The sequence below is a fragment of the Ovis aries genome, chromosome 21 (assembly GCF_016772045.2).
Source record: "Ovis aries strain OAR_USU_Benz2616 breed Rambouillet chromosome 21, ARS-UI_Ramb_v3.0, whole genome shotgun sequence".
In the NCBI taxonomy this organism is placed as follows: Eukaryota; Metazoa; Chordata; class Mammalia; order Artiodactyla; family Bovidae; genus Ovis; species Ovis aries.
In genome coordinates, this window is record NC_056074.1 from 7,944,174 (window position 1) to 7,971,878 (window position 27,705).

Sequence of the window (27,705 nt, forward strand, 5' to 3'; positions counted from 1 at the left end):
TACCTAGGAAGCCCCATATATTCTATGATTCCATATATATGAAACTTTCAGAAAAAGGAAATCTATGGATTTGTGCTTTAATAAAGAATATATCTGTGTTTTGCTCCCTGTTCCTGGTACACAGCTTTAAACATCCTTGGAATTTCCTGAGTGGTATAAGTATCTGTTATGCTAATGAAGTGATTCATAGCTTTAGGATCTGGGCTGATCACCAGAAAGACCAACCACGCCATTTAACACAAATCTCAAGTTCTGCCACATCCTTACTGTCTTTACATTGCAAACTCATCTATTGAGAAAAAAGCCAAGAGTCAACAAAGAAAGAAAAAAAGATGTACAAACAAAATGGTAAAACTTATAATTGGACAGACATTTTTATAAATAATTAAATTTTTTGGAAATTCAAAATGTTTCAGTTACTTGCTGCTAAATTCACCCCAACACTACACACAAAATTCATTTGGTATATGAGATACAAAGAAACATTTTCTGTATATCTAAAGACTTGATTTTCAAAAGAGAGCCTACATTCGCTAATGCTCTCAACCACATACAGCTATATAACCAAAGTAGGCAAGTTTAATAAGTTCAGGGGGAGGTAGTTGGAACTGGCCTTACCCATGTGGAAATAATCGCCTTCCTGGCCTACAGCTCTTCCTATTAGGATCAAAACAGACTGATGTTATCTTAAGAACCCTTCCAATTTTTGAAAAATAAAACCTAAGTGTTCCATAGTTAGCCAGATATTGTCCAGATATTGTTTGTTTTGCTTAAGGAGAAAATTATGGCACATTTATTTCTGTACTTAAATCAAAAGCAGAGTTACTATTATGAAGAAAATAAAGGCATTCTGAAAGATAATTATCTCAGTATAGAAAGCATATACAGAGTTGGTATAGACAAGGCCACCAAGCTTAAACACTGTGATCTGATATTATTAAAACCTCACCTTGGCCCATGGCCTTCTTTGGATCAGAATTTTCAAATAAACTGTTTGTTCACCAAGAATATGAAATAATGTGATAGCATACAAATGGTGAGCCATTTAAATTCAATACAGTGACAAGGATAAACTATTACAGCAAGAATAAAATACAAATTCTGAAGCTCAATGTTTTACAATGCCATTCTGGCATGGATTCTAAATTTTCTAAGCACCTGCCAAAATATAACATGTTGTTTTGATTCATGGAATTGGAAGAGTGGGAGAAAAAAAAAAAATGAAGTCAGACAAGTCTTCTGCCCCTGGCAGTTCAGTATCTATAGCATCTAGACTGATGGCTATTAAGAAACACAACTTTGTAAAAGCAAACAATATAGTCAACCCCAGACCTCCTTGAAGTCTCTTTTTAATGTTTCACCACCATGAAATCATGACTAATGACTCCAGTTATCTCCAACTTTCTGTCCTATAATCAAAACTCATTTCTTCCCACCTCATCAAGAGACAGGAATGGGACTTCTTTATATATACCTTGCTTATCATAAACACTCCCTAGCCCTTAACCTTGCTCTCTATATCCTTTTCTGTATTTGTTTTCTCCTTACCAGGGTGTTATCCATTTTCCCCATATGCTTTTTTTAAACTACACCCTACTTGCTTCTTGAAAGGAAAAAACATTACAGTAACTTTTCTAGGCTCAACTCTAATAAACTACAGTCACCTGTCAGCATCCACAGGGGACTGGCTCCAGAACTGCCACAGATGCCAAAATCCACAGATGCTCGGGTTCCTTACATAAAACGGCTTAGTACAGTCAGCCCTACACACATGCGGATGTGGAAACCATGAACATCGAGGTCCATCTGCATTTGCACGGTTTACCACTATACGCAGAATGAGGAAATCCCTGCCAAAGGAAAAACAATAAACTTGAAGATATTGTTTGGAGACACTTTAAAGTGGTCAGAATTTTTTTTTCTCCCTTAGTGATACGGGGATATGAGAGGAAGCTAGTCAAGTTAACAAAGAGCATATTTCAATGGCAACAGATGTGTAAACTTATCTTCATATTTTCTTCCCATTAAAATGTAATACATAAATCAAAGGTGTTATCATAGAAGAGATAGTCCAGTTTTCCTGGACAGAATTCTTCACTGCTGAGCCACCAGGGAAGCTCGCAGCTATTGGCATAGCTATGGATCCAAAATATCTATCTCCCATTACCAGCAGTTAGAGATACCCATATACTCACGTTAATATAGAAAATATATCATCCTACTTAATTCAATAAATAGTTATAATTTAATACAGGCTAAATCCTAATAGGCTTACTTTGTATTATTATACTAGCTGCTTTATAAATCTATTTTTTCACAGAGTAAGGCATGAGTGGATGCTTTTAATCCTATTTAAAGAAGACAACAGGACAGTGCATGGCAAGGCCCTAAGTGACAGGCTTATGGACGCAGTCATGGGCCTGTAAAGTTTCCTGAGAGCTTAAACCAGATTAGTCTTGTTTATAATTAAAACCTAGCACTTTGCATAGCACCTGGCACTCAATACTCAGGGAAGAATGGAGGGGAGGTAACACTCGATCTGCTACCAGCGCCACGTGTTACATCTACCTTTAAGATGTGCTCAGCAAGTACTGCTCACTGATTAAATTTTGCAAGCCCCTAGGTACCGGCACTCTAATAGCTTCAGAAACTTCCCTATTGAAAATACTAATACACTGCTTATTAAAGACATGTATTTCCTGTGTTTCAGTCGTTGCGATCATGTCCAACTCTCTGTGACCCTATGGACTGTAGCCCACCAGGTTCCTTTGTCCATTGGATTTTCTAGGCAGGAATACTGGAGTGGGTTGCCATTTCCTTCTCCAGAGGATCTTCCTGACCCAGGAATCAAAAAAACATCTCCTGCTTCACAGACGGATTCTTTACTGCTGAGCTACCAGGGAAGCGCATATATTTCCTGAGGTGATATTAAAAGAGAAATAGTTAAAAAATATACTTAATTAAGCAAAAATACATGTAATTTTTAAAATATAAATAGAAGTTTACTTCTAGGTTTCCTTATATAAAGAACTTGCATTCATAATAGGAAATTCTTGATTCAAGTATTATATTAAATTGAACATAATTTTAACATAATTTCAAGTTTTGGACATGTATCTAATATCTTAATGATCAGTTAACTTTGTGACTAAGAGTGAATGTATGTATATTTTATAGATTCTTCAAGCACTCCTTAAGGCATGAAAAAATTTTGTTTAAAAATGTATCATTCGACTTACGAACCTTATGATTTTAGAATAATCAGTTCAGTTCAATCGTTCAGTCGTGTCTGACTCTTTGCGACCCCATGAATCGCAGCACGCCAGGCCTCCCTGTCCATCACCAACTCCCAGAGTTCACTCAGACTCACGTCCATCAAGTCCGTGATGCCATCCAGCCATCTCATCCTTGGTCGTCCCCATTTCCTCCTGCCCCCAATCCCCCCCAGCATCAGAGTCATTTCCAGTGAGTCAACTCTTTGCATGAGATGGCCAAAGTACTGGAGCTTCAGCTTCAGCATCATTCCTTCCAAAGAAATCCCAGGGTCGATCTCCTTCAGAATGGACTGGTTGGATCTCCTTGCAGTCCAAGGGACTCTCAAGAGTCTTCTCCAACACCACACTTCAAACGCATCAATTTTTCGGTGCTCAGCCTTCTTCACAGTCCAACTCTCACATCCATACATGACCACAGGAAAAACCATAGCCTTGACTAGAAGGACCTTAGACAGCAAAGTAATGTCTCTGCTTTTGAATATGCTATCTAGGTTGGTCGTAACTTTTCTTCCAAGGAGTAAGCGTCTTTTAATTTCATGGCTGCAGTCACCATCTGCAGTGATTTTGGAGCCCCAAAAAATAAAGTCTGACACTGTTTCCCCATATATTTCCCATGAAGTGATGGGACCAGATGCCATGATCTTCGTTGTCTGAGTGTTGAGCTTCAGGCCAACTTTTTCACTCTCCACATTGACTTTCATCAAGACGCTTTTGAGTTTCTCTTCACTTTCTGCCATAAGGGTGGTGTCATCTGCATATCTGAGGTTATTGATATTTCTCCTGGAAATCTTGATTCCAGCTTGTGTTTCTTCCAGTCCAGCATTTCTCATGATGTACTCTGCATAGAGGTTAAATAAGCAGGGTGACAATATACAGCCTTGACGTACTCCTTTTCCTATTTAGAACCAGTCTGTTGTTCCATGTCCAGTTCTAACTGTTGCTTCCTGACCTGCATACAGGTTTCTCAACAGGCAGGTCAGGTGGTCTGGTATTCCCATCTCTTTCAGAATTTTCCACAGTTCATTTGTCCACACAGTCAAAGGCTTTGGCATAGTCAATAAAGCAGAAATAGATGTTTTTCGGGAACTCTCTTGCTTTTTCCATGATACAGTGGATGGTGGCAATTTGATCTCTGGTTCCTCTGCCTTTTGTAAAACCAGCTTGAACATCAGGCAGTTCATGGTTCACGTATTGCTGAAACCTGGCTTGGAGAATTTTGAGCATTACTTTACTAGCATGTGAGATGAGTGCAATTGTGCGGTAGTTTGAGCATTCTTTGGCATTGCCTTTCTTTGGGATTGGAATGAAAACGGACCTTTTCCAGTCCTGTGGCCACTGCTGAGTTTTCCAAATTTGCTCGCATAATGAGTGCAGCACTTTCACAGCATCATCTTTCAGGATTTGAAACAGCTCAACTGCAATTCCATCACCTCCACTAGCTTTGTGATGCTTCCTAAGGCCCACTTGACTTCACATTCCAGGATGTCTGGCTCTAGATGAGTGATCACATCATCATGATTATCTCAGTCATGAAGATCATTTTTGTACAGTTCTTCTGTGTATTCTTGCCACATCTTCTTAATATCTTCTGCTTCTGTTAGGCCCAGACAATTTCTGTCCTTTATCGACCCCATTTTTGCATGAAATGTTCCCTTGGTATCTCTAATTTTCTTGAAGAGATCTCTAGTCTTTCTCATTCTGTTCTTTTCCTCTATTTCTTTGCATTGGTCACTGAAGAAGGCTTTCTTATCTCTTCTTGCTATTCTTTGAACTCTGCGTTCAGATACTTATGTCTTTCCTTTTCTCCTTTGCTTTTCATCTCTCTTCTTTTCACAGCTATTTGTATGGCCTCCCCAGACAGCCATTTCGCTTTTTTGCATTTCTTTTCCATGGGGATGGTCTTGAAAGCCATTTCGCTTTTTTGCATTTCTTTTCCATGGGGATGGTCTTGATCCCTGTCTCCTGTACAATGTCACGAACCTCATTCCATAGTTCATCAGGCACTCTATCTATCAGATCTAGGCCCTTAAATCTATTTCTCACTTCCACTATATAATCATAAGGGATTTGATTTAGGTCATACCTGAATGGTCTAGTGGTTCCCTACTTTCTTCAATTTCAGTCTGAATTTGGTAATAAGGAGTTCATGATCTGAGCCACAGTCAGCTCCTGGTCTTGTTTTTGTTGACTGTATAGAGCTTCTCCATCTTTGGCTGCAAAGAATATAATCAGTCTGATTTTGGTGTTGACCATCTGGTGATCTCCATGTGTAGAGTCTTCTCTTGTGTTGTTGGAAGAGAGTGTTTGCTATGACCAGTGCTATATTATTTAGAATAATATAGCCCTAATATATATATATATATATATATATATATATATATAAATCCACAATGGAGAAGGAAATGGCAACTCACTCCAGTATTCTTGCCTGGAGAATCACAGGGACGGGGGAGCCTGGTGGGCTGCCGTCTATGGGTCTCACAGAGTCGGACACAACTGAAGCAACTTAGCATCAGCAGCAGCATAAATCCACAAAGGTATTTATGATTATATTTATCTTAAACTGAGGGCTGCACTACAGCAATTACACTAAAACTAAATATTATATATGACTTTTTAAAAAATCACATAGAAAGGCAAAAAAAGTTTTCCATTCTAATAAAACATACAGAATACCTAATACCACACAGTAACATAAAACAAAAGTAAATACTATGTCAAGTCCCATATCCACCTTTCCAAAACAACAACAAACCATGCTACAATGTTCTATTTACACACAAAAAAATTTAAATACACCTCAAATTTCTTTCGTATTTCTTTAACTGTTTAGTCTAACTCAAATTTTACATTCCCTGAATTCACAGAAGCCATAAGATGGTAAATACTTCTCTAAGACAGTAGTTAATATTAGTAGCTAAGCTTTAAAAATCAGTGGATGTTTTAACAAATATAGGTACTAGAGCTCTAGGTTAGATCTAACTGACAAAGTCTTTGGGGATGAAGCCCATGGACCTACAGTTTATCAGAGCTCCCTGGGCAATTCTCATACATACTCAAGGCTGAGAACCACAAAAAAGAAAGGGTATACAAAGGTATCTAGAAGCAGAAAATGTTAAAGCTAAATAGGACTGTAAAGATCATCTTATCAACTCATTTTCCAAAGTTATGAATCTGAAGTTGTGAGAAAGTAACTAAACTGTCCCAGATCGCATAGCTAGTGATGCCAGCAGGAGAAACGGGGCTAGCGGCAGGCAGTCTAGCGCTTTTTCTGCCACACAAGGCTGGCTTCTCCACTTGGGAGAAAGAAAAAGTATTAACTCTTGACTATACCACAAGCTTAATCAGTATCATCATAAGCATTCAAATAGCAAATTCTCAGGGAAATGTGACTTTTATAAAATACCCTTTCTTGAACCTCAAATATTTCCTTTGGAAAGAATGGTGATAAAAAGATCTAAAATGAAAGGTTGTTATAATCTATAAATGAGCTGAATAATAAAAAAGTGCCTGGAAAAGGCACTCAACAAATGTTTCTCTCCATCAACAGCATGATCTCCTCCCTTCCTTTTGGATTCTACACCAAGATATCTCTCCCTAACTCTCAACTATGTCCCTTTTTCTATTGTTTCTCCTAACTGGCAATGCCTTTTGACCTCTTCTTCTTCAGCGATGCTAATAAATTTCTTTAACACTCAATTTAAGACGTCCCTTCTAACAAATCTTCTGAACTAACTTCAGTTCAGTTCAGTTCAGTCGCTCAGTCATGTCCAACTCTTTGCGACCCCATGAATCATAGCACGCCAGGCCTCCCTGTCCATCACCAACTCCCGGAGTTCACTCACACTCACGCCCATCGAGTCAGTGATGCCATCCAGCCATCTCATCCTCTGTCATCCCCTTCTCCTCCTGCCCCCAATCCTTCCTAGCATCAGAGTCTTCTCCAATGAGTCAACTCTTCGCATCAGGTGGCCAAAGTACTGGAGTTTCAGCTTTAGCATCATTCCTTCCAAAGAAATCCCAGGGCTGATCTCATTCAGAATGGACTGATTGGATCTCCTTGCAGTCCAAGGGACTCTCAAGCGTCTTCTCCAACACCACAGTTCAAAAGCATCAATTCTTCAGTGCTCAGCCTTCTTCACAGTCCAACTCTCACATCCATACATGACCACAAGAAAAACCATAGCCTTGACTAGACAGACCTTAGTCGGCAAAGTAATGTCTCTGCTTTTGAATATGCTATCTAGGTTGGTCATAACTTTTCTTCCAAGGAGTAAGCGTCTTTTAATTTCATGGCTGCAGTCACCATCTGCAGTGATTTTGGAGCCCCAAAAAATAAAGTCTGACACTGTTTCCCCATATATTTCCCATGAAGTGATGGGACCAGATGCCATGATCTTCGTTGTCTGAGTGTTGAGCTTCAGGCCAACTTTTTCACTCTCCACATTGACTTTCATCAAGAGGCTTTTTAGTTCCTCTTCACTTTCTGCCATAAGGGTGGTGTCATCTGCATATCTGAGGTTATTGATATTTCTCCTGGAAATCTTGATTCCAGCTTGTGTTTCTTCCAGCCCAGCGTTTCTCATGATGTACTCTGCATAGAGGTTAAATAAGCAGGGTGACAATATACAGCCTTGACATACTCCTTTTCCTATTTGGAACCAGTCTGTTGTTCCATGTCCAGTTCTAACTGTTGCTTCCTGACCTGCATACAGATTTCTCAAGAGGCAGGTCAGGTGGTCTGGTATTCCTATCTCTCTCAGAATTTTCTGAACTAACTTACCCTACTCAAATTACTTGTTTCTTCCCTTATCATTTAAACTGCTCATGCTTTTAAACCATATACTTGCTTATCCCTCCTTTTGAAGCTCTGCAATTATAATTACTTCCCCCATTGCTTTGTACTTTTCAATCTTCTTCCATAATTAGAACTAAGTTATCAATGGATTAGAATACAAGCTCCCCAAAGACAAGGATATTTTGCTTACTGTTGGAATGCAAGCACCTAAAACAATGCCATCAGTCTATCCTAAAGGAGATCAGCCTTGGGTGTTCATTGGTAGGACTGATGTTGAAGCTGAAACTCCAATACTTTGGCCACCTGATGCGAAGAGCTGACTCATCTGAAAAGACCCTGATGCTGGGAAAGATTGAGGGCAGGAGGAGCAGGGGATGACAGAGGATGAGATGGTTGGATGGCATCACCGACTCAATGGACATGGGTTTGGATGGACTCCGGGAGTTGGTGATGGACAGGGAGGCCTGGTGTGCTGCGGTTCATGGGGTCGCAAAGAGTCAGACACGACTGAGTGACTGAACTGAACTGAAAACAATGCCAGGAATATTAGAAGCTGCTCAAAAAATACTTTCAAGGATTATTTCTCCTTCCATTCATCAGTCTTTCTAACATAAAGACACAGATATGAAACACTAAACTTTTTGGAAAAATGAAGATAGATATGTTTGTACTTTAGAAATTCACAAATTTTTTTAAAGTTAATAGAGCTGTAACAGATGAATCAACCTGATGGCTATAGGAAGTCATTACCTTCTTCACTACATAATACTCTGTGATTCAGTGGATATACAACGGCAGCTAACACAGAGAAAGTAAAGGCTTTAAGTGTTTAAAGTCCTAGAGTTTAAAATCCTGCATTTCTATGGTGAAGAACTGCTTAACTTTGCTCTCTTTTAAAACTATGAATTAAGAATAAGTGAAAGTCACTCAGTTGTGTCCGAATCTTTGAGACCCCGTGGACTATATAGTCCATGGAATTCTCCAGGCCACAGTACTGGAATGGGTAGCCTTTCCTTTCTCCAGGAGATCTTCCCAACCCAGGGATAGAATCCAGGTCTCCCGCATAACAGGCAGATTCTTGACCAGCTGAGCCACCAGGGAAGCCCAAGAATACTGGAGTGGGTAGGCTATGCCTTCTCCAGGGGATCTTCCTGACCCAGGAATCGAACCAGGGTCTCCGGCACTGCAGGTGGATTCTTTACCAGTCGAGCCACCAGGTAAGCTCCTGAATTAAGAACAACCTAATGAAAAAACACTGATTTCTGGATTATTCAGGTTCAAGTTATACAACAGTATATAACTCTTGAAATACATAAATTAAAGAGAGCAATTTTATCTCTTTTTTTTTTTTAATTTTTTTTATTTTTTTTTATTTTTAAAATTTTAAAATCTTTAATTCTTACATGCATTCCCAAACATGAACCCCCCTCCCACCTCCCTCCCCATAACATCTTTCTGGGTCATCCCCATGAACCAGCCCCAAGCATGCTGCATCCTGCGTCAGACATAGACTGGCGATTCAATTCACATGATAGTATACATGTTAGAATGTCATTCTCTCAAATCATCCCACCCTCTCCCTCTCCCTCCGAGTCCAAAAGTCCGTTATACACATCTGTGTCTCTTTCCCTGTCTTGCATACAGGGTCGTCATTGCCATCTTCCTAAATTCCATATATATGTGTTAGTATACTGTATTGGTGTTTTTCTTTCTGGCTTACTTCACTCTGTATAATCGGCTCCAGTTTCATCCATCTCATCAGAACTGATTCAAATGAATTCTTTTTAACGGCTGAGTAATACTCCATTGTGTATATGTACCACAGCTTGCTTATCCATTCATCTGCTGATGGACATCTAGGTTGTTTCCATGTCCTGGCTATTATAAACAGTGCTGCGATGAACATTGGGGTACATGTGTCTCTTTCAATTCTGGTTTCCTCGGTGTGTATGCCCAGAAGTGGGATTGCTGGGTCATAAGGTAGTTCTATTTGCAATTTTTAAGGAATCTCCACACTGTTTTCCATAGTGGCTGTACTAGTTTGCATTCCCACCAACAGTGTAGGAGGGTTCCCTTTTCTCCACACCCTCGCCAGCATTTATTGCTTGTAGATTTTTGGATCGCAGCCATTCTGACTGGTGTGAAGTGGTACCTCATTGTGGTTTTGATTTGCATTTCTCTAATAATGAGTGATGTTGAGCATCTTTTCATGTGTTTGTTAGCCATCCGTATGTCTTCTTTGGAGAAATGTCTATTTAGTTCTTTGGCCCATTTTTTGATTGGGTCGTTTATTTTTCTGGAGTTGAGCTGCAGAAGTTGCTTGTATATTTTTGAGATTAGTTGTTTGTCAGTTGCTTCATTTGCTATTATTTTCTCCCATTCAGAAGGCTGTCTTTTCACCTTGCTTATATTTTCCTTTGTTGTGCAGAAGCTTTTAATTTTAATTAGATCCCATTTGTTTATTTTTGCTTTTATTTCCAGCATTCTGGGAGGTGGATCATAGAGGATCCTGCTGTGATTTATGTCTGAGAGTGTTTTGCCTATGTTCTCCTCTAGGAGTTTTATAGTTTCTGATCTTACATTTAGATCTTTAATCCATTTTGAGTTTATTTTTGTGTGCGGTGTTAGAAAGTGATCTAGTTTCATTCTTTTACAAGTGGTTGACCAGTTTTCCCAGCACCACTTGTTAAAGAGATTGTCTTTACTCCATTGTATATTCTTGCCTCCTTTGTCAAAGATAAGGTGTCCATATGTGTGTGGATTTATCTCTGGGCTTTCTATTTTGTTCCATTGATCTATATGTCTGTCTTTGTGCCAGTACCATACTGTCTTGATGACCGTGGCTTTGTAGTAGAGCCTGAAGTCAGGCAAGTTGATTCCTCCAGTTCCATTCTTCTTTCTCAAGATTGCTTTGGCTATTCGAGGTTTTTGTATTTCCATACAAATCTTGAAATTATTTGTTCTAGTTCTGTGAAAAATGTGGCTGGTAGCTTGATAGGGATTGCATTGAATTTGTAAATTGCTTTGGGTAGTATACTCATTTTCACTATATTGATTCTTCCAATCCATGAACATGGTATATTTCTCCATCTATTAGTGTCCTCTTTGATTTCTTTCATCAGTGTTTTATAGTTTTCTATATATAGGTCTTTAGTTTCTTTAGGTAGATATATTCCTAAGTATTTTATTCTTTTCGTTGCAATGGTGAAGGGAATTGTTTCCTTAATTTCTTTTCTACTTTCTCATTATTCGTGTATAGGAATGCAAGGGATTTCTGTGTGTTGATTTTATATCCTGCAACTTTACTATATTCATTGATGAGCTCTAGTAATTTTCTGGTGGAGTCTTTAGGGTTTTCCATGTAGAGGATCATGTCATCTGCAAACAGTGAGAGTTTTACTTCTTCTTTTCCAATTTGGATTCCTTTTATTTCTTTTTCTGCTCTGATTGCTGTGGCCAAAACTTCCAGAACTATGTTGAATAGTAGCGGTGAAAGTGGACACCCTTGTCTTGTTCCTGACTTTAGGGAAATGCTTTCAATTTTTCACCATTGAGGATAATGTTTGCTGTGGGTTTGTCATAGATAGCTTTTATTATGTTGAGGTATGTTCCTTCTATTCCTGCTTTCTGGAGGGTTTTTATCATAAATGGATGTTGAATTTTGTCAAAGGCCTTCTCTGCATCTATTGAGATAATCATATGGTTTTTATTTTTCAATTTGTTAATGTGGTGAATTACATTGATTGATTTGCGGATATTGAAGAATCCTTGCATCCCTGGGATAAAGCCCACTTGGTCATGGTGTATGATCTTTTTAATGTGTTGTTGGATTCTGATTGCTAGAATTTTGTTGAGGATTTTTGCATCTATGTTCATCAGAGATATTGGCCTGTAGTTTTCTTTTTTTGTGACATCTTTGTCAGGTTTTGGTATTAGGGTGATGGTGGCTTCATAGAATGAGTTTGGAAGTTTACCTTCCTCTGCAATTTCTGGAAGAGTTTGAGTAGGATAGGTGTTAGCTCTTCTCGAAATTTTTGGTAGAACTCAGCTGTGAAGCCATCTGGACCTGGGCTTTTGTTTGCTGGAAGATTTCTGATTACAGTATCAATTTCCGTGCTTGTGATGGGTCTGTTAAGATTTTCTATTTCTTCCTGGTTCAGTTTTGGAAAATTGTACTTTTCTAAGAATTTGTCCATTTCTTCCACGTTGTCCATTTTATTGGCATACAACTGCTGATAGTAGTCTCTTATGATCCTTTGTATTTCTGTGTTGTCTGTTGTGATCTCTCCATTTTCATTTCTAATTTTATTGATTTGATTTTTCTCTCTTTGCTTCTTGATGAGTCTGGCTAATGGTTTGTCAATTTTATGTATCCTTTCAAAGAACCAGCTTTTGGCTTTGTTGATTTTTGCTATGGTCTCTTTTGTTTCTTTTGCATTTATTTCTGCCCTAATTTTTAAGATTTCTTTCCTTCTACTCACTCTGGGGTTCTCCAACTCTTCCTTTTCTAGTTGCTTTAGTTGTAGAGTTAGGTTATTTATTTGACTTTTTTCTTGTTTCTTGAGGTATGCCTGTATTGCTATGAACTTTCCTCTTAGCACTGCTTTTATAGTGTCCCACAGGTTTTGGGTTGTTGTGTTTTCATTTTCATTAGTTTCTATGCATATTTTGATTTCTTTTTTGATTTCTTCTGTGATTTGTTGGTTATTCAGAAGTGTGTTGTTCAACCTCCATATGTTGGAATTTTTAATAGTTTTTCTCCTGTAATTGAGATCTAATCTTAATGCATTATGGTCAGAAAAGATGCTTGGAATGATTTCGATTTTTTGAATTTATCAAGTTTAGATTTATGGCCCAAGATGTGATCTATCCTGGAGAAGGTTCCATGAGCACTTGAAAAAAAGGTGAAATTCGTTGTTTTGGGGTGAAATGTCCTATAGATATCAATTAGGTCTAACTGATCTAATGTATCATTTAAAGTTTGCGTTTCTTTGTTAATTTTCTGTTTAGTTGATCTGTCCATAGGTGTGAGTGGGGTATTAAAGTCTCCCACTATTATTGTGTTATTGTTGTATCTCTTTTTTTTTTAAACAACTTGTTTCATCCTATACATAAATAAGGCTGAAAATACGATTATCCCTTTCTCAAAAAAGTTTTAAAACCACAATTTTTGAGTCAAGTACATTTAAAAACTATTTTTGATAGTGATAATTTTACAAGTTAGCCTTCCAGATAAACACACTACAAAATTCTACTCCCCCAAATTACCTGCTTTATAGCATTTTTATGCAATTTAATCAAAATACAAAAATCCAGCTAGCCCATACACAGGACTGTACAAAGAACACATCAACATGGTCAGGCATTCAGTGACAAAACAGAATTGTGAAGGGTGACTATTTTTCTCTCTTCATTTTAAGCCATATATTTCACGACACATATGAAAAGACAGCAGTGATAATTAGAATGCATCAAAAACATCTGGCTAATTACATAACCTCAGAGGTCTTAGCTATTGAGCTATAGCTATTTTTCAATTGTCAAACTACAGGACAACTGAATGAATAGAAAACTCTAAGTAAGTGAATACACTGAGGGAGATTATATTATATAGTGGAATGAATGGGTTTTGGAGACACACTGGAGTTCACATCTCAGGACTCCCATCTCCCAGTTGCAAAATGTTTAACTTCTCTGAGACTTGGTTTATGTATAAAAAGGGCATATTTCTCCCTTGCAGAGTTGTGATGAAGATTTAAAAGGATAATGCGTCATTCATTTGCTCAAATTCTCTAATGATTCATTATAACTTAGAAAAAAATTACAAACCCCTTCAAAAATTACCTTCTTATTTTCAAAGAAAGGAATCATGTTTTCTGGTCTCAACATTTCTTAAAATATGTTCAATAGGTAGACAAAACATAGGCTTAAAGTCAGAATTCAGGGAAGGGTAGGACTTCTCTGGTGGATCAGTGGTAAAGAATCCACCTGCAAAGTAGGAGATGTGGGTTCAATCCCTGAGTCAGGAAGATCTCCTGGAAAAGGAAATGGCAACCTATTCCAGTTTTCTTGCCTGGGAAATCCCACAGATAGAGGAGCCTGGTGAACTACAGTCCATAGGGTCACAGAAAGTTGGATACAACTTAGCAACTAAACCACCACCACCACAGGGAAGGGTACACAAGAGACAAGCAAAGCTCAGTGTCATCAAGCATTCAGATCACAAATTTATTCAAAGACTACTATCTTTGTAAACTTGATACACCGGTCTTCATTCCTCCTACCTGATATCATTGTCATGAAGTTACTTATTAATGCCTACTTAACAAATACTTTCACAGTAATGAGCTAAAACAATTTTCCAACTATCCTAGAACAAGTAAGCTCCTTACTAACCATCTCCCTTAGCATGTCATAAGTTTCCTAAATTCTAAATTTCTAAATTTGCTTTAAGTAGACCAAAAACTTTTAGTTTATCTCCTACCTCCAAAAACTCTCTATTATTGACCAGACACTAAAATTTAGCACAGTCCTAGGTGGCGCAAGTGATAAAGAACTTGCCTGCCAATGCAGGAGACATAAGAGACGTTGGTTCTATCCCTGGCGGGAAGATCCCTTGGAGGAGGGCATGGCAATCCACTCCAGTATTCTTGCCTGGAGAATGCTCATGGACAGAGGAGCCTGGTGGGCTACAGTCCATGGGGTTGTAAAAAGTCAGACACAACTGAAGTGACTAGGCTTGCATGCAAGTGGAATCTGGACTCGGACTCTAGTTACTTCCAGACTCAACCTTAACTAAACATTTCTACTCTTTTTCAGGTTTTTTCCCATGTATTGATGCCACTGTTTCCCCCACCAGAGAGTAAGCTCCCCTAGAGGCAAGAACCATATTATATCATCTATTCCCACAGCACTTAGTCTATTATGTCCAAAAATATCTATGCCACTTGTACATACATATATTCAATAATTTATTTGTTTTCCTTTGTCTTAATTGTTTAGTTCCCAAAGTTAAATAATTAAAACTAATTTGTAGCCTATCCCAGCTACCATTTACCAAATACTCACTATGTATCACTCTGTATTTTTTTAATCTACAGAATATTATCATATTTATCAACCCTAAAATATCATAGACTTACTTTTAGAGGAGTTAAAATGTGAAAAATAGTAAATGGTGACTATGAGGTGTCACTGATTAGACGACATATTCCATTTTCAGAGATCTTAAAATGCAAGAAAAAATGTGCAAGAGAGGGCTTAAAAATTTTGTCCTCATTAATACCTGTTAACCAGGTATTACTCTTACAATCTTCAGTTACAATCTTCAGTAACTGGGGGAGGAATGAATCAGAAGCAAGCTGATTTAACTACTTCCTCTCCATAAAGTAAAATACATACATGCATACTATGTGTTGATATGCTCAGAATACTTATAAAACTGTCTTGCATATATTTACTTCCCCAAACTTTTTATAAAGTTCAAAAGATCACTGATAACTCCCATTAAAAAAACCATAGTAATTACTAAAACCTAAAATTCATACTGACAAATTTTAGGCAGATAAATATGCCCAACTTTATTAATGGCAATATTTTTTCTCTCAAAATGGCAACACAGACTTTAGTTTGTTGAGAATACAAAGAGATGAATTAAGTATTTTTCATAGACAAAGTATACATTATAAATCAATACCAAAGTAACTTGCCAATATACATACAATTAAACATTTAAAGGCATATAATTTCCAAATGACTGTACATTTTCACCTAACAGACTGATATATCTACTGCTGCTGCCAAGGCACTTCAGTCGTGTACAACTCGTGCGACCCCATAGACGGCAGCCGACCAGGCTCCGCCGTCCCTGGGATTCTCCAAGCAAAAACACTGGAGTGGGTTAAGTATTTGCTAGTAGAATACAAAAGGGAACAGGGCAACGTGACATTATGTTCAACTTCAACCTAAAGATATCTTAGTAAGGAAGTGAATAAAGAAAAAGCAGACAGAGTGGTAATGGAACCAGTAATAATTTGGTAGTGAAAATTTATTTCAGGTACTAGATTTTTAAAGAACTGGTAGGAGCATTTAGACAAATCTAAACTTAGACTCTTAGTTGAGCCGCAACTACAAGAAAGGACAGACTAAACTCCATTTCTCTCCCTCCCACTACCCTTCCTTCTGTGATAAATACTAATATTTCAAATTATTTTATGATAAGAAAGAAGTATTACAATTGTAGAACAAAAAAACAGGAAGAAAGAAAGAAAGACGGGGCTATTTTCAATAAATATATATGTATTTGAAGAAGTTATTATTAAATGTTATTTTCTTTTAAGAGTAAAAACAATTGGTAACCAAAGATTAAAAGGTTCAGCAATTTATAGTCAACCAAAGATCAGGTTCTAATATGACTTAACTGAAATCAATTTGTAGGTCAGATTCACTCAGCATTATGTACTTCAGATATTTTCAATTTGTTATATTAATTTAAAAAACTGTGAATTAAGAACTAATAAGTACACAAAAATTCTCATCTTACTTCTCCATTTCTTAATGTTGTGATGACTCCTCTTGCTACACCCATTCTAAATAATGTTTCCGTGGCCTGTGAATTTAAAAGAAAAAAAAAAGCAAAGATATATCATCTGTAATCTGTATTTAACTGTACATTCCAACACCAAAATGCAAAACAATATTACATTTTTCAGGAACTTCTAAAGGAGCATGAATAACGTATAATAAACTTTATACTATACTCCAAAATATCATTTTGAGAACATTTTAATGTTATAAAGAGCTCAAACTGCAATGTTTCAAAGGTTATTTTGATCTGCTATTTTCACTTCACACCTATAGTTTCAAATTAGAACACTTAAGTAAGTATAAAACTTAGTTTGGCTAACAAAAATTAAATAAGAACTTAGAACTTGAATTCAATTCAGCAATTACCATTTATTCTGACTGGTATACAAATACCAGTCCAAATAAGTTGACTGGTACTGAAATACTGACAGAAAATGAAGTAATTCTATGATGTCGTGTATTAAATAGCACCCGAGAAGACTTAATGCTTTCTATACACTAACAATGAACAATCCTAAAAGGAAACTAAGAATTTTGTTTATAACAGTATCAAAAAAAATTTTTAAGACATAGGAATAAATTTAACCAAAGAAGCAGAAGACTTATTCCCTGAAAACTAAAAAACACTGCCCAAAGATCTAAAAATATAAATAAATGCAAAGACAACCTGTGTTCATCAATTAAAAGACATAATATTGTTAAGATAGCAATACTATCCAAAATGACCTATAGAGTCAATGCTATTCCTATCAAATTCCAATGATTTCTTTACACAAATATACAAATCCATCCTAAAATTCATATGCAACCCCAAAGATCCCAAACAGCCAAAACAATTTTGAAAAAGAAGAGCAAAGCTGGAGGACTCACACCTTCCAATTTCAAAACTTACTTTAAAGCTACAGTAATCATAAAGATATGTATAGGCCAATGAAATAGAAGACAGAGCCTGAAAACAAACTTTCTGAACAGTCTAATGATGTTCAAGCAAAGTACTGAGACCATTCAATGGAGAAAGGACAGTCTTTTTAACAAATGGTACTGGGAAAACTGGACAAACACTACTAAATTTGTGAATTCAGCACATGAACATAATTTCAATCCATAACTCAGAGTTAAAATAGGCCACTAATAGGGAGGAAGAAGGGTTATCCATACACACAAACAAAAAACAAGCAATAAATGAATGACTTTGCTATGACAGATTTTTACAAATGCATATATAACTAGAAGTTGAGAGATTTACAGACATTTGCATTAAAAGAAAAAGTTTACCAATAATACATTGTAATTTTTTCTCATTCTTAATGATTTGTACACTAAATTACATCTTCCATCTTCCTGTTTCTTTTGAAAACCTTATTTAATTTAGTGATGTGATTAACAGGCCTCATCTAGGTCAGGTTAGTTACTATATATATTTGAGAAGCAAAAGGGGAAAGGCAGAGACAGCAAGCACTTGGGATAAAATACACAACTTCTCCTCTAAACCACATCAAACTACTTTACTCTTTTGTGACTCACAAACCTGAAGTAGTTTGAAGATTTAATTATTCTTTTGCACTTTCTCCAATAGAGAAAGAACACTAAATTCAATCTTTTGTTTCCAACTAAATTGATTTATTTCATGAGCTCTTCCCACCAACATTTTTAAGGACGTCTCATTCTGACAACTCTCTGTCAATTCAGCTCAACTTCCTTTGATTCTATAGGAAAGCACTGGAGTGGACAACATTCTTTTGACCTCTGCTAAAGAGACTGCTTTTAATTTACTTGTACCCAAACAACAACTAACAAGTGTCCGAAACAATGAGATACAGGGCTAATTCTCAGCATCTGTAAATTTATCACTAACAAATTCTTCATTGAAATTTCCCTCTTTTCGAGTTTTAATAATAACTAAAATGATTAACACTAAAAACATTCATTAGACGTTTGTCAGTGGCAGAGAAAAAAACATCTGTAGGTTCTCAGTTAAAAATAGGTTAGCGAGAGAGACTGCTTTTAGGAAACGTGTTGGATGAAGCAACTCAGGGACATGAAATCTAGATGGAAGAAATGCAAAGTTGAAGAATGGATCCTTGTGTTTGGGTATGTGGGTGTATGTGTGTGTGTGTGTGTGTGTGTGTGTGTGTGTGTGTGTGTATGTGTGCATGCACAAGCCAAAAAAAGATCCAGAAGGATCTTTTCTAATATTCTATCATGCACATATACCATTTGCTAACAGTAAAAAGAAAAAGGGAAAAATAAAAGCAACAATTGTTACACACTAAAAGATGAAATAGATTTAAAACAGAATTTTGGAACAGTGTAAAATATTATAAGACAAGCAATACTACTTTGAATGGCTCCCAAAGTGAAAATAAACAAAATTCAACAGAGACTCATGTTCTTATAGTCCAATGCATTTTAATTCATTATATCAACACAAAATAAGTCATCCTAACAGGAAATATATACTTAATAGACTTCACCTTGAAAATCATCCTATTATAGAAAGACTTCAATGGGTTAAATTAATATGCAGTTTATACATATAAATAGAAAAGCTGTATTTAGCATATATTTATTTCCTATTTCCTATATTTACTTCCTATTAGTGAAGCAACTAGAATTCTAGTTATCTTATTCCCACTATTTACTATCTTGCTAAGCCTCAGACAGGTTGCCAAGATAGTGAATAAGACCTGACCTCCTCTGTAAAAAGGTGACAGTTAATATCAGCCTGTTTTCCTGTGTTGGTTAGTGATTATGTTAATGTATGTGAAAAGCTCAGTAAAGAGCTACATAAAGGTAAAATAGTGAATCCAGGATCTACTTTAGGACTTCATGAGACGAAAAGATGTTTCATAAAACACACATGTTTATGTATTTCCAGGGCCTTAAAAAAAATAACATAACATAAAGATTAAGAAAGCAAGTTTTAGAAACAGGCTGTTCAATTCAAAATCTAGCTTTGCTATTTGTAAGATGTGTGATCCAAACAAGCAATTTATTTCTTTGAGTGCAACTTCACAATTAACAAAATCAGGATAACAACAGTATGGAACTCAAAGAAAATTAGAAGTGTTCAATAGATAATTTTATTGCTATTAATATCCTAAAGGAAATACAAAATTCCAATCCTACCTTAAAAAGTGGTCATCAGATTACAGTTAAAATACAATTAAAAACTACATCAGATGGGAATTAAAAATGTACTATATAAAACAGTCACCGCAATTAACACGTTATACCATATGGCTATTTATTTATGCTAACATTCTTGACAAGACAACAGAAAATAAAGAAAACCTACATTATTTCAAAAAGATTAACTTAGCAACAGAAATAATATGTAATAGTCATTCCCCAGCTGTTTATCCTGGCCACAGAAGAAAAAGATATTTAAATACTGAAGCTTTTAAGCACCAGCTGCTTTCCCTCTTTATGATGATAAAAAGACAAAGTAAAAAATAGGAAAATTGAGCATTAGCTATCTCAGTTCAGTTCAGTTCAGAAGCTCAGTCGTGTCCGACTCTTTGCGACCCCATGGACCACAGCACCCCAGGCCTCCCTGTCCACCACCAACTCCCAGAGTCCACCCAAACCCATGTCCATTGAGTTGGTGATGCCATCCAACCATCTCATCCTTTGTCGTCCCCTTCTCCTCCCACCTTCAATCTTTCCCAGCATCAGGGTCTTTTCCAATGAGTCCGTTCTTCTCATCAGGTAGCCAAAGTACTGGAGTTTCAGCTTCAGCATCAGTCCTTCCAGTGAATATCCAGGACTGATTTCCTTTAGGATTGACTGGCTAGATCTCCTCGCAATCCGATGGACTCTCAAGAGTCTTCTCCAACACCACAGTTCAAAAGCATCAATTCTTCAGCACTCAGCTTTCTTTATAGTCCAACTCTCACATCCACACATGACTACTGGAAAAACCAGAACTTTGACTAGATGGACCTTGTTGGCAAGGTAATGTCTCTGCTTTTTAATATGCTGTCTAGGCTGGTCATAACTATCCTTCCAAGGAGCAAGCATCTTCTAATTTCATGGCTGCAGTCAACGTCTGCACTGATTTTGGAGCCCAAAAAAATAAAGTCAGCCACTGTTTCCACTGTTGACCCATCTATTTACCATGAAGTGATGGGACCAGATGGCATGACCTTAGTTTTCTGAATATTGGGCTTTAAGCCAACTTTTGCACTCTCCTCTTTCACTTTCATCAAGAGGCTCTTTAGTTCTTCTTCACTTTCTGCCATAAGGGTGGTGTCATCTGCATATCTGAGGTTATTGATATTTCTCCCGGCAATTTTGATTCCAGCTTGTGCTTCATCCAGTCTCGCATTTCACATGATGCATAGAAGTTAAATAAGCAGGGTGACAATACATAGCCTTGAGGTACTCCTCTCCCGATTTGGAACAGTCTGTTGTTCCATGTCCAGTTGTAACTGTTGCTTCCTGACCTGCTTACAGATTTCTCAATGAACTACAAGGGAAGCCCAAGAATACTGGAGTGGGTAGCCTATCCCTTCTCCAGTGAATCTTCCCTACCGAGGCACTGAACTGGGGTCTCCTGCATTGCAGGCGGATTCTTTACCAACTGAGCTATGAGGGAAGCCCTATTAGCTATCTGCTCCTAACTAAAGAATCACAGCATGACAAAAATCTAGCCATATACCTTCAAAATACATAAAGGCATTAGCTTAGCAACCAAGACCTTTATGAAGTCCCCAAACCTTTCTCATACTCTTCGCTCCAGGCAGCTGCCTACACCTCACCGCTTTCCAGCTCGCAAATTACAGTTCCTAACCTCAGGGCCCTTGCACTGCAGCAGCTACAGCCCAGGGAGCAAAGGCTCTGAGAGGAACTCTGTCTAGCCAGGAAGTAGGGAAGAGGGGCTCGAGTGAAGCAGAGAATGTGTAGGGAATTAATTTCTAGCTTGGGGGGGGCAGGGGCAGGCGGGGGTGGACAGGAGGTGTTTTCATTTTTCCTCTGACTCTGCCCCCAAGGACGGGTCCCAATTATATGATAAAGCAGCACCAGTGCAGGTAGTTAAAACTACAAAATCAACCCTGTTTTTCTAGGCAAGGGCCCATGGAAAGGGGACACTTGTAGTCCAAAGAAGAGAGGAAGAATCTTCAGTTTTGTTTTGTTTTTTCCCACTGTTTTTCTCTATTCATTTTCTCCCAACAGCAGACCCTGGTCGGTGTGTGCAGCTGAGACAGCAGAGCAGACAGCTAGAGCTCTGAGAGCAATCTGTCTTTCTGGCCAGAGGACCAGGAAAAGGAGACTCAGTGAAGCAGAAACTAAAGAGGTAATCCCAGAAAGAAGAGCTACAAAAGGGAATCCCGTAACTAAAGCTGTGTTTGAACTAGCAAAACTACAGAGCTCACTCCCCATCAGCTGATGCATGGAACAGACCGAAGTAGCAAAGCAAAGGCTTTGAGAGGAAAACTACAATTAAAACTACCACCCAAATCCTAGCACAGCCCACGAGGGGCACACAGCCAGGACCGCGACAGAGCAGCACAAGAACTAACACTGGAACTAACTAACAAAGCAACTGACACTGGAACTCCTGCTCACTGGAGACAAGACAGAACTTGCAGTCTGAATCTAACAGGTGACTGCTAACTACCAAAGTAAAAAATAATGAGTAAAAATACATAAAAATAAAAATGGCACTGAAGCAGGTATATTATCATATGTGAAACGAATCACCAGTCCAGGTTCGATGCATGTTACAGGGTGCTCAGGGCTGGTGCACTGGGATGACCCAGAGGGATGGGATGGGGAGGGAGGTGGGACGGGGGTTCAGGATGGGGAACACATGTACACCCATGGCAGATTCATGTCAATGTATGGCAAAACGAATACAATATCGTAAGGTAATTAGCCTCCAATTAAAATAAATACATTTACATTTTAAAAATTAAATTAAAATTAATGTTTAAAAAATCATCACTCTCTAGAGCATTTTAACATGACCCAGAATCACACAGCATTATATTCAAAATACCCAGAAGCAATCCAAAATTACTCAACCTGAAAATACAAAAATCTTGACCACTTCTCAAAGGAAACACAATCAGACGCTAAAATTACCAGAAAGGACTGGTAAAGAAGCTATAATAACCGTGTTTCATGAAGTAAGGTTAAACACACTTGCAATGGATGGAAAGAGAAGTTCTCAGCAGAGAAACAGAAATTGAAAAAAAATGGAATTATTGGAACTGAAAAATAAAATATCTGAAATAAATTTAGTAGATGGGAACTGAAGACCAGAATGAAGATGACAGAGGAAAGAATCAGTGAACTTGATGATAAACAGATAAAAATAATCCATTCTACAGAACAAACAGAAAAGATTGAAAACAAAAACTGAGCAGAGCCCACACACTTACAGGAGAATAACCGAAGATGTACCATTTGTAATCAGAGGCCTCAGTTCAGTTCACTTCAGTCACTCAGTCGTGGCCAACTCTTTGGGACCCCATTGACTGCAGCAGGCCAGGTTTTGCTGTCCATCACCAACTCCCGTAGTTTACTCAAACTTATGTTCATTGAGTTGGTGATGCCATCCAACTGTCTCATCCTCTGTTGTCCCCTTCCCCTCCCACCTTCAATCTTTCCCAGCATCAGGGTCTTTTCAAATGAGTCAGTTCTTGACATAATATGGCCAAAGTACTGGAGTTTCAGCTTTGGTATCCATCAGTCCTTCCAATGAATATTCAAGACTGATTTTTAGGATGGACTGCTTGGATCTCCTTGCAGTACAAGAGATTCTCAAGAGTTGTCTCCAACACCACAGTTCAAAGCATCAATTCTTCAGTGCTCAGCTTTCTCTATAGCTCAACTCTCACATATATACATGACTACAGAACAACCATACCTTTGACTAGATGGACCTCTGTCAGCAAAGTAATGTCTCTGCTTTTTAATATGCTGTCTAGGTTGGCCATAGCTTTTCTTCCAAGGAACAAGGTCATTTAATTTCATGGCTGCAGTCACCATTTGCAGTGATTTTGGAGCCCAAAAAATAAACTCTCTCACTATTTCCATTGTTTCCCCATCTGTTTGCCATGAAGTGATAGGACCAGATGCCATGACCTTAGTTTTCTGAATGTTAAGTTTTAAGCCAACTTTTTCACTCTCCTCTTTCACTTTCATCAAGAGGCTCTTGAGTTCTTTGTTTCCTGCCATAAGGGTGGTGTTATCTGCATATCTGAGGTTATTGATATTTCTCCCAGCAATCTTGATTCCAGCTTGTGCTTCCTCCAGCCCAGCGTTTCTCATGATGTACTCTGCACGTAAGTTCAATAAGCAGGGTGACAATATACAGCCTTGACATACTCCTTTCCCAATTTGGAACCAGTCTGTTATTCCACGTCCAGTTCTAACTGTTGCTTCTTGACCTGCATACAGATTTCTCAGGGGGGCAGGTCAGGTGGCCTGGTATTCCCATCTCAGAATTTTCCACAGTTTGTGTTGATCCACACAGTCAAAGGCTTTGGCATAGTCAATAAAGCAGAAATAGATGTTTTTCTGGAACTCTTGCTTTCTTGATGATCCAACAGATGTTGGCGATGTGATCTCTGGTTCCTCTGCCTTTTCTAAATCCAGCTAGTTCATTTGGATATTCACAGTTCACCTATTGTTGAAGCCTGGCTTGGAGAATTTTGAGCATTATCTTGCTAGCCTGTGAGATAAACACAGTTGTGCAGTAGTTTGAACATTGTTTGACATTGACTTTTTGGGGGATTAGAATGAAAACTGACCTTTTCTAGTCCTGTGGCCACTGCTGAGTTTTCCAAATTTGCTGGCATACTGAGTGCAGTACTTTCACAGCATCATCTTTTAGGATTTGAAACAGCTCAACTGGAATTCCATCACCTCCACTAGCTTTGTTCATAGTGATGCTTTCTAAGGCCCACTTGACTTCACTCTAGGTGATATCTGGCTAATAGGTCAGTGATCACACCATTGTGGTTGTCTGGGTCATGAAGATATTTTTGTACAGTTCTTCTGTGTATTCTCGCCACCTCTTCTTAATATCTTCTGCTTCTGTTAGGTACATACCATTTCTGTCCTTTGTTGTGCCCATCTTCGCACGAAATGTTCCCTTGGTATCTTTAATTTTCTTGAAGAGATCTCTAGTCTTTCCCATTCTGTTGTTTTCCTCTATTTCTTTGCACTGATCACTGAGGAAGGCTTTCTTCTCTCTCCTTCTTACTCTTAGGAACGCTGCATTGAAATGGGTATATCTTTCCTTTTCTCCTTTGCCTTTAGCTTCTCTTCTTTTCTCAGCTATTTGTAAGGCCTCCTCAGAAAACCATTTTGACTCTGCATTTCTTTTTCTTGGGGATGGTCTCGATCACTGCCTCCTGCACAATGTCACAAATCTCCTTCCATAGTTCTTCAGGCACTCTGTCAGACCTAATCCCTTGAATCTATTTGTCACTTCCACTGTATAACAGTAAGGAATATGATTTAGGTCATACCTGAATGGTCTAGTGGTTTTCCCTACTTTCTTCAATATAAGTCTGAATTTTGCAATAAGGACTTCATAATCTGAGCCACAGTCAACTCCCAGTCCTATTTTTGCTGACTGTATAGAGCTTCTCCATCTTTGGCTGTAGAGAATATAATCAATCTGATTTCGTTGTTGACCATCTGGTCATATCCATGTGTAGTATTTTCTTGAAGTGAACATCAACATTTTAGGAATCAGCAAATTAAAATGGACTGGAATGGGTGAATTTAACTCAGATGACCATTATATCTACTACTCTAGGCAAGAATCCCTTAGAAGAAATGGAGTAGTCCTCATAGTCAACAAAAGAGCCTAAATGCAGTACTTGGATGCAATCTCAAAAACAACAGAATGATCTCTGTTCGTTTCCATGGCAAATCATTCAGTACCACAGTAATCTAAGTCTATGCCCCGACCAGTAATGTTAAAGAAGCTGAAGTTGAATGAAGAGCAGAAGACCTTTTAGAGCTAACACCCAAAAAAGATTTCTTTTTCATCATAGGGGACTGGGATGCAAAAGTAGGAAGTCAAGAGATACCTGGAGTAACAGGCAAATTTGGCCTTGGAGTACAAAATGAAGCATGGCAAAAGCTAAGAGTTTTGCCAAGAGAACACACTGGTCATAGCAAACACCCTCTTCCAACAACACAAGAGAAGACTCTACACATGGACAGCAGAGACCTAGAAAGAGGAAAAACAGATTGATAAAAAAAGATAGCTAGAAACTTCCAAAATTTGGTAAGAGACAAACATTTACAGATTTAAAAAGCCCAGTGAATCCCAAGTAAGATATGCACAAAGAAACCCATATCTAGATATATCATAAACAAAAATAATGAAATCCAAACAGGAAAGATCTTGAAAACTGACCAAAAAAATACATATTATATAGTGGAATAATTATTAAAATGATTATGGTTTTGCCATCAGAAATCACAGACGAAGAGAAAATATTTTTAAAGGTTTTGAACTATAAGCCCAGAATCCTATATCCAGCAAAAATATGGTTCAAGAATGGAGCCAAAATAAAGACATTCTCATGTAAAAGAGACTAAGAATCTGTCACCTATGGAACTGCTCTAAAGGAAATGCTGAAGAAATTTCTACAGGCTGAAGAGAAATAATCCTAGAAAGCAAGCCACACTGTATACTCAATTGATTGTCTACAAAAGTATCAAGGTACACAGGAAAAGAGTAGTCTTTTATACCAATGGAGCTTTAACAATTGAATTTCTAAACTAAAATATATGAACACTGACCCACATCTTACTCCATGCACAAAAATGAACTTAAAAATGGAACACAGATTTAAATGCTGACATTCAAAACATAAACTTCTACAAAAAAAAAAAAAAAACACTGGAAAGAAACACTTTATAATTTGATTTAGGCAAAGATATGATACAAGGAGGGGAGGAGAATAAAACATTAAAGAAGAAATCCATTATGGCAGATAGTCTGAAGATGGCCACACTAATTTATATCCTATCTCAGATGTACTTCTTTAAATGTGACACTGACTCTCCTCCATATGTCAAAAACATTAAAGAAGAAATTCATTATGGCAGATACAGTCCAAAGATGGCCACACTAATTTATATCCTATCTCAGATGTACTTCTTAAAATGTGACACTGACTCTCCCCCACATATTACATATTCCCTGCCTTTGGGCCTGGGACCTTTCAAACTACCCACGTAACTGTAATTTATATATAATGAGGCAGAAATGATGCTGATTTTCAGGGCTAAATCGTAATTGGGCAAAATAGTTTTTCCCTGGTGTTCTCACTTTGCACAAGATCCTTTGGAGCCCTGAGCTACAATGTAAGAAATCCAACTACCTTGAAAAGATAGTATTTATATACTTTTTAGATAGTTCTTCACCATGCTAAAAAACCTATGTAAAAATAGAGGGAGATGCTTCAGCTATGCCAACACACAGCTATTTTTTTAATTAATGAATTTATTTTAATTGGAGGATAATAACAATATTGTGAAGGTTTTTGCCATACATCAACATGAAACAGCCACAAGAACACATGTTTTCCCCCATCCTGTATGCCTCTCTCACCTCCCTCCCCACCCTATCCCTCTGGATTGTCCCAGAGTACAGGCTCTGAGTGCCCTGCTTCATGCATCGATCATGCACTGGTCATCTGTTTTGCATATGGTAATATACATGTTTCAATGCTATTCTCTCAAATCATCCCACCCTCGTCTTCTCTGAGTCCAAAAGTCTATTCTTTACACCTGTGTCTCCTTTATTGCCCTGTATATAGGATTGTCGTTACTATCTTTCTAAATTCCATACATATGAGTTAGTCTACAGTATCTGTCTTCCTCTTTCTGACTTACTTCACTCTGTATAATAGGCTCCAGTTTCATTCACCTCATTAGTGAAGTGAAAGTCACTCAGTCATGTCCGACTCTTTGCAACCCCATGGGCTATACAGTGCGTGGAATTCTCCACACCAGAACACAGGAGTAGATAGCCTTTCAGTTCTCCAGGGGATCTTCCCAAGCCAG

General features: G+C 37.8%; 1 protein-coding gene across 1 annotated transcript in view; it reads right to left on the reverse strand.

Annotated features, from left to right (window-relative positions):
• Positions 1–27,705, reverse strand: part of TMEM135 (transmembrane protein 135) — a 269,389-nt gene that overhangs the window by 140,182 nt on the left and 101,502 nt on the right. Inside the window, exon 5 of the mRNA XM_004019395.6 lies at positions 16,616–16,681. Coding sequence (XP_004019444.1) covers positions 16,616–16,681 — 66 coding nt within the window. The remainder of the gene's footprint in view (positions 1–16,615; positions 16,682–27,705) is intronic.